The 8,863-nt window shown below is 40.6% G+C and overlaps 1 protein-coding gene across 1 annotated transcript in view; it reads left to right on the plus strand.

The window, feature by feature from the left end:
• The window catches only part of RIT2 (Ras-like without CAAX 2), a 187,976-nt gene extending 180,072 nt beyond the window's left edge, over positions 1 to 7,904 (plus strand). The window contains exon 5 of the mRNA XM_009331536.1: positions 7,677 to 7,904. Within this exon, the coding sequence (XP_009329811.1) occupies positions 7,677 to 7,904 (228 nt within the window). The remainder of the gene's footprint in view (positions 1 to 7,676) is intronic.
• The last annotated feature ends 959 nt before the right edge of the window (positions 7,905 to 8,863 follow it).

An 8,863-nucleotide genomic window follows, 5' to 3' on the forward strand; every position in this document is an offset into this window, starting at 1 on the left:
AAATTACCTGGTGGCATAGCTCCTGTGTTACAAGGATACTGTGGATCCAAAGTGTGGGGAAAAAAAAAAAAAATCAACAGGAAGAGAAAGACTAGACAGAAATCCATGTTGGGCAGTAACTCCATCACAAAAGATGCTAAAAATCTCTAGAAAATATTCAAGTGTGAATTAGCATTGGATCTAGAATTTTTTTCATATGAAAAAGAGTGAGACAGATGTATTTAATGAAATAGCTAGGAATAGCTTAAATTTTTCATATAAGAGTGTAGCAATGACCATAGCAGGTCAGAGGAAATGTCAGTCTAATCTAACAGTGGTCAATAGCGAAGAGCATAAGAACAAGTGTTCGGTCATGCTTCATCAGATTACTTGCCCAGCTCCCAACAATTTGCAGTTCCCTTGGATCGAATGAGAGTATGATTCTTCCTGGCACAGAACAGAGAGTTTAAGCTGTGTTTCATGTCCTGCCTTAGTGACTAACCAGGTGAGAAGTGCATAATTTGGGATAGATGAATCTCTCCAGTTTTGTCTAGAAATTTATTTTTTTCTCAAGACTAATATATATTTTAAAAAATAGGCAAGTTAGTTTTACAATCCCACACTCTCCATCCTCCACCCCCTAAAAATAAGACACAAAGCTCATCACAGAAAGCCCAGATAATCCTATTATTTTCTGCATTGCTAAAACCGCATTTTCCTCCCTGTCCAAATGCAAAGGCCAGGTTACGAGGGGAAGGGAAAGAATATCTGAGCCTCTGTAATGCAAGTGCCTTCAGAGGTTGGAACAGCTGAGGACATGAGATGTGTAGTACTGTGCCATGTGCTACTTCCATGGTATCTGTCAGGGCATAAGTTCACACAGCAAGGCCACATCTACTCTTTGGCCCAGTCTTCTAATCCTGTCTACTCCCATGGCCATTCATGATAGACCCCATTCTGGTCACCAATAATTCTTAAGTGTGAAACCAGTAAAAAGTATCACAGAGTGGCGAGGCAGGAAGGAAAACACGGAAAACCCATAAGACACCAGCTTTCATGTAACTCTGGGGAGGGAGAAAGAGGAACAGAACTAATTGCAATACTCTCACAATAACGATTAATTGTATGGCAGCTTTCATCTCATCTGGCCTTGTAATCTAGAAAACCAGCAGAGCTGAGCCTGCAGAATTGCCTGCCATGAAGTCGGAGTAAGGTTTGTTCAACTAATTACTCCTGAAGACTTCCAAATGAATTTAAGAGTAATGGTGTTGACATGAAATTTTCCTCTCACATTTCTGCAGTGTGTTACTCATTTGCTGCTCAGGCTGTTGAAAAGAAGTGTCTGCTTCCCAATAGACTGAGGAAAAAAATAAGGTGCACATGTTTGGTTTGAATGAAAAATGCTGGCTTGTGTCAGCAGAAACTAGTTGGGAATTCTAGTGGAATCTTGGCCAAATCAAATTGGTAACTGCAGTATATACATTTGCAAATGTGATCAGACATAAAGACTAAAATGTTTGTTTGCAGAAGGAGAAGTTTCAACATTATATTTTTAAACAATAATACACTTTAAAATTCATTTAAAATTCTGAAACAAAATATAAAGTTTCTGTTGAGGGAGATGGAACTGGAGATTTTAACACCAAGGATTTTTGTTTTACTTTTGCATTTACTGTGCCTTTGTTTAGACCTGAAACATAGTCATATTGAATGTCTGGCCACAGAGAGGAAACACTGGTTACCCACAAAGCCTAGACGTCAACATTTCTTTCAACCTGCATTGATTTCCACTTGATCTTGTTTTTTCCCCTCCTTTCAGGGATGTCATTGCTCAGTGGCAAGAATATGATGGGCAATTTATAAATGTAAATATCTGAAGAAAGAGAAGAAGGGTAAAAGGGCTTGGAACATTTTTTTCTTCTTTTAAAAAAATATTCCATGACAAATATTATGTGATGCAGCAATAGCGCTGCTTGTCTTAAAAAGACAGAAAGATTGATTTTTCTGTTTTATCTGGTTCTGCTCAGGTTTTCAACCCCAACCACTGCTGTAATATCCGAGTATTTGAGCTTTGACCTGAAAAATAGCATTTCACACTTGGACAGACCCTTATACCAGCCTGTAGAAAGTCTCTGCCACCATGCTTGTTGATACAACACTTGTCCAAGGAAAAAATGAATAACTGTCAAAAATGACATAGATATAATAGAGCTGTTTTTAGGTTAGTGGATCGGGTTGCATGTTTCTCAAAACAGGAATCAAATGCTTCCAGTGAAAGCCTTTGGCTCTAGGAAGGCCAGGTGGCAATATAGGAATGCTCAGTTCAGCCTTCGCTGGACCCATTCCCATCTATCAAAATACAGAGCTTATCCCTGTCCAGACTACTGGGAAGGTCCCTGATGCTTGTCAGTGCTGGGTGGCCAGGAACCACTTAATTTCTTCCTGGTACCTTAGACATAAAGTGATGAACTGAGACTAGTGAAAATTGGTCAGTCCTGGTTGTTGTTCGTCATTAATGAGAAATCTTGCAGGTGTTGTGTAGGAGTGCCTTCGGCATAAACTCAGTGATCAGTGCTGGGATCAATAAAATTATTGTTCATGTCAGATAGGCAATACCCATTTTTTGCTTTTTGTTGTCCAGGATGACATTCACTTTCTAGACCCATGAGATTATTCTCTTTTTCTCTTGGCAAATTTGCTTATTGGAGACCTAGGAAATTGTCAATACCTTTGATCTCTCCAGTTTTTTCCTGTGGCATATTATAGGTTTGCGCCTGTACCAAAAGCTGATGATGTTTGTTCTGAAATGCTGAGGGAATGGACTGTGAAGGCATGTGAACATTTGTGCGGATTCTTTCGGATTGCCTGCCTGTCTCTAAACTGATATCCAGGTGCTAATACACAACCTGGCATCTGGTTGCTTGTTTTCTGCAAAAGGGCCTGTCGGGAAGCAGAAAAAATCCACTGGAGATGAAGGGAAGAGACGTGGATCTTTCCTAGACATCATTCAGAGGACTCGTGGCTTTTCCTACTCCTCTTATTATTTGCTGTGGTACAAAAAAGGCTGCTCAAGATGTTGCATCCCTCCTCCTATGTTCTTAAAGAGTTATCTTTTGTTTACAGCTCACATAAACTATTGCTTGTCAAAAATACAGAGTTTGATCAAAAACCACTGGAATTCCTCCTACTAGCCTCAGTGGGATTTAGATGAGCACTCTGTTCAGCAACATGTGTTCCCTTCTGTCTCTGATTAGTGATCAAGACCTTGTGTCTTCAGCAAAAAAAATTCACAGAACGAAGCTTTTGGATCTATAACTATTACACTGTTTCCCATTACAAAGTTAATGAGGACTGCTAGAGTGGAAGTCTGTAACAAAAAATTTAGGAGAATCCTTGCAACTCTTAGCACTCCACCTACAGCCTCCAGACCTCTCTGTGGCAACCTGGAGGTCCAAATCACAGGGGGAAAGCTGCAAAAGCCATCTCAAGTAGACCATGCTGTTGCAGGGATGAGATGCACAAATGGAAATGCCTTGCTTTCCTGCATGAAGGCCACCACTGGCTCACCCAAGGTGATGCTGTTGACTCTACTAATACAATCTCTGTCAATGAAATCTACTTTGGGATGCTTCTGTTGCTGCCTTGACCAAAGGAGAGACAAAGCCGAACACAAAATAGTCTCATCTTGATGGAGATTTGTCGGCTAATGACAGTCCAAGGGCAGAAGTAGATTATTGATCTGTTTAGTTTCTTTGCAATTTCCTTCTCCGATCCAGATATTTTTATGTTCTGCCTATGGGGGCCAATGATTGCCAGTGTCTCCCCACCCACCATCCAGCCCAGGTAGCTTTGTGCTCTCCTTTCGGTTGTGCAGGAGCTGACCTTAGTGGGGAACTAGCTGTCTTAAAGATGGCAGCTCATCCATCATGGCTTTCACAGGCTGTCAGCATTGCATTTAATCTTACTTGTAATTTTCCAAAGGAGGTTTGCAAAAGCCACAAACAGAATCTTAATGCTATAAAATGCGGTTTGTAGCCAGTGAATAATTCCTGACTGCATGAAGCTGTGCTGCGTTCCAGCTGCCCTGAACTATCCGGAGATGAAAAACTCCCAAATTCAGCCTACAGTCCCATGTGCTATCCACAGTCCACATGCTGTCGTAACTGGTATATCTTCCCTCTCAACTCACATGTGTCCAAATGGGCACTCAGAACCATGCACTTTGCAAGGAAGATGTGAAAAGACTTTTTTTCCTGGGGCTCACACATCATGCTCATGAGGCTTCATTGCCCATTTTATGGACTTGACCTTCTGGGGGATCTTGCTCTTTGGTTATACTGCAAGCTTCGTGCCCTGCTTCTGTAAGTCTTGATCTAAACCCCTCCCAGACAATCACAGTTTTTAAAGTTTGGATTAAACTCAGGAAGCTTCTGCCAGCTCCTAAATTTTCATTTTTCAATATCTTCATTACACCAGTCTTCCTCCTTCATTCCCTTCTTAAGGTTTACCAGCAAAGAAACAAGTTAAATTGGAATGAATATAACCAGAACTCTACTCTGGGAAACAATGCCAGATTCAATCACGGAGGGTTACTCTAAAGATGAGACATAAAACTCTGCTTCTCAGATATATATTCAATAGAATGACCTTGCTCCCTGACCTGTCTGTCCGTGTCACGCTGACAGATCATATCTTCCGCTGATCCAGACCCGCGGAAGCTGCAATTTGTCAACAAGTCCCTGAGCTGTGCAGATCTGGGATGGATTTGTATGATATAGTTTCTCTTCTGGCAATAAGATGGGAACAAGGTAAATCCCTGGAATTATGTGGGTGTCAGTGACCTCATCAAGGGCTTTATCCCTTGTTTCTTATTCCATAGGTGTTTAGCCTCTTGACCGAAATATGAACCAAAAGAAAAATGTCTGTTTTTCTTCTAGACATCTCTCTATATTTACAGTTTCTTCAGCAAACAGATTAATTAAGTTACTATAGCTATATTTTCATTGGTGCTGGAAGCAGTAGTGGTACTTATGACAGCATTAGATTTCAGAGAAGTCTGTTTTCAGCCTTGAAGCTGAAAAACTTCAACTAAACATCCTGAAATTTTTTGTGCCAGGTGTTTTCCTCATGCTGAATTAGTTCATAAAATTTCACCAAAGCAGTTAATCAGTTCCTGAGGGCAAGATTTAAGAAAAATACCATACTTTGAAATGAACTATTGCCATTAATAACTTTAATGTTGTCTCTGTAATTTGGTAGGAAACAAGTCCAAAACCAAACTTTTGCTGCTTTTTACAGAAATCCAGCCAAATTTGGCCAAGTTACAAGCCCCCAGCCACATAGAGACTGGGAGGAAGTTTTTCTGTGCAATTTATTTCTCCTGAGTATTCTCCAGTTCTTCCAGCTCTTAGCAGTCTTTTTTTATTACGGAGCATAGCATGTCTTCTCTGCAATTGTTCTTCCTTGCAGGTGGGAGAAAACATATTTTTGATCCTAGAAAAGAGGAAAAAAAAAAAAAAGAGTGGAAGGAAGGAGGAATCAGACAGGCAAAGACTAAAAAACCACAGAGCAAAGGGAAGAGCAATTTTTTTATATTTGAGTATTGCTGTGCTTGCATCCTAATTATATTTACAGCCTTACCATTCTTTAACATAAGGATGTTTCAATTTATGTGCATTTTTTTTTCCTTTTAGGTAATGAATGTATAAAATCTTCACTGAAACTACAGCTCTGTGTAATTGTTTGCTCAGAACTGCAGTCTTTAACAAAATAAAATAAAAAATCCTCCTACAGCTCAAGCAAAGCATAGCAAGGAAAAAAAAAAATGATTATAAAGTCCAAAATAGACCAAAATAGTCTTCTATCCAGACAATCAATTTCTCAATGGTGCCCAATAGACATATTGAATCACGCATTTTGCTTACACAGCTGCCCAGAGAAAAACAAGGACCATATTGCTACCCATCTCCTTTTGCTAAAGGTTGGCAATTATAGCAGTTGGAAAGCGGTAACAATCTTTCATTGTGTCAGTGAGTATTATTCAGGTTGGCATACAACCTCCCTGCTTACCCTTAAAATATTCCTAATTAAATTAAGATTATACCTGTAACATAGAAGAATGATCCTACTAATATTACAAAGTTTGTGACTCACTGCAAAGGCGATGGGGAGGAATTCTGTGGTCTGTGCTATGCGGGTACATGCTTGGTGCAGATTTACCTCCAGGCTGGAAAGAACTGATTTTCTGTTTCAACCAAAATCCTGTTTCTCATTGTGTCCAGCTTTATAGACAGGTACAAAAAATGCATGGTGATGTCATAACTTTATCATAAAAGGCATTTTTCTCATGGTAGGTATAAGAAAGTTTGTTTGTATCTTGAAACCTCAGGGTTTATTTCCCTGATAATCATAAATGACACATTCGGTGCATGAAGGTAGAAATAAGAAAAAAAAAAACAAGATTAGTCTTGTGGTAGACAGTAGCAACGGAGACTTTTCATAGCCTATTATGTAGCCTTTCACAAGGCTGTCTTAAAGTACTTTTTTGCCTTTTTATCCAGATGGTTGGAAAGTTACTTGAATAAATCATGATATCCAAATACAAATAAAAACAAAAGCTGAAATTTCTGACCTAGAATTCGAATATACACCATACATTTCAGTCATACACTTCATTCATTCAGTTTTATGTTCAAATCCTGAAAAGAAAGGATAGTCTACTGGCTGGAAAGCTAGCTTAATATTTAGAGGCTCATAGGGTTTGCTCCTCGTTTTGCTGCAGACTTGCTACATGTTACTGGATGAGCTCCCAAAATGCAAAAAGTACCTTAAGTGATAGGCAGTGGTACCCCTTATGGTAAGCATTTAAACTCTATTTAAACCACACATTAATCAGCATGCTGAGCACCCTTCCATTTAGCAGGCTGGCAAGTCAAATGCCAAGAGGTAGCCAACATGGAAATTTTAGGAATAGGATCCCTGTTTCAAAATTCAGGCAAATTAAAAAAGAGCTCCCTTGGTTCCCTCTAGATTCATGGCGATTCCTCAAAATACAAAGATGCATTTCCTCCATGTTCTCTGAGAACAATAAGTACACGGAGCCACTCAGAGAAGATGAGCTGAAAAACAAATAGATTTTGGATCTTTGTACAGCTCAGGCATGAGCTAAGTGTTAGGATTACAGGCCTGCCAAGACCAAAACACTTAAAGGCGTGCTCAGAAATTAATGTGACTGAAAATTCTTGAGGTATGAAAGCTGGTGTGCTTAAAGAGTCAAGTTGCCTCCAGGATTAGGTTAATGCTGAACAGGGATTTTCTAGGACCTTAATTCTATGTAAGTCTTTTTGGCTATCCATTCCAGTCTGTGTAATAAAGGTACCAGCACTATCAAACTGTACAGGATTACTGCCCTAAAGAATGGAAATGCATGGGGAAAATCGATGCATCAGAATTAGGGAAATAATATACCTGACAACATGAATATTGCCAGTATGCTCTGTTCAAACACCTCATGGATTCAGTCTGATCCTTTTGCTCTTGAATCTTCTCTGTAGGGGTACTGTTAGAATACTTTCCTGTAAAATTAAAGGTCGGTGATTTGCAGTATCCAAAGTCAGACTACATATACTGTGATGTTCTCATGTTGATTCACGCTCGGTGCATTAGGCAACATTTATGGACTTTTCTTTTCCATCTAGGTCTCAACTGAAGAAGGAATGAGCTTAGCCAGAGAATACTCCTGCTCCTTTTTTGAGACTTCAGCTGCTCTCCGCTTCTACATTGATGATGTCTTTCATGGACTAGTGAGGGAAATCCGAAGGAAAGAGTCTTCACTGCCCATGGTAGAGAAGAAGATGAAGAGGAAAGATAGTCTGTGGCGAAAGCTGAAAGGTTCCCTGAAGAAAAAGAAGGAAAGTACAACCTGATGGCAGTTCCTCATGAGCTACCCATCAGAGGCTGACCACAGTAACCTGTAACCGTTCAAAAAGGCAGCATTGACACAGCATCTTCCAGACCAGGTCCTGGAGTTCCTTCCCTTCAGCCCTCATGCAGAAGTAGCTCCTTGAAGGCCCAATTTATGGTTGCCCTGTGGCTCCTCTGTATTATAGATAAAGTCACTTAGCATACCCTCTCATCCCTTCTTTGCAAATCTGAGTGGAGAAAATACTGTGGTTTTTTTTCCCTGTGGTCCCTGGCTGGTCTTCAAATGATAGGAGTTAAGCCAGCATCCAAGGCAGAACCAGCTTCCACCAGCTCTAGGACAAGGGATGCACTTATTGCCTCCTCTTTACATGCATGGAACATTTCACTGTCCCAGGAATGAATAACATTGATTTCAATGGACATTTTAACTGTTTAAGGACTTTAGGATTTGACCTTCAGCTTTGCATTCACATGTAGGTTTAGGGTTAGACTGTGCTCAGCCCGCGTGCGCGTGTCTGTGTGTGAATGTGTGTGTATGAACCAGGCCCAAAGGGAATGCTTGGAAGCACCCGATTTTGACCCTGTAGAGCCCCATCCTCATTGCGTCCTTTCCATTTAGCGGGAAGGGTTGGCAAGCATAGCACAAGTCACGCACCAGCCATCCAGAGGCTGCAGGACTACTGTTCTGTCTCCTCTGCTCATTACTCACCAGGACTGGCTAGCAGAGGTGCAGTGTCCTACAGACATACAACGCATTGGCCACACTCCTGCATCCCACCAAGGAGCGCACGAAGGCACTGTCTGTCTGATGCTTCCCAGAGCCCTCCCTAGAGTGGTACAGCTTTGTCCCACCATGTAATAACATCTGCGATGTAGCATTCAGCCCTTGACTTACTAGAGAATTGCATCAGGTCAGTCACCATCTTTCACAGTCCTTGACCATCTGAGTGAATCATTTGAT

This window comes from Pygoscelis adeliae, unplaced genomic scaffold (genome assembly GCF_000699105.1).
Source record: "Pygoscelis adeliae isolate BGI_AS28 unplaced genomic scaffold, ASM69910v1 Scaffold68, whole genome shotgun sequence".
NCBI lineage: Eukaryota > Metazoa > Chordata > Aves > Sphenisciformes > Spheniscidae > Pygoscelis > Pygoscelis adeliae.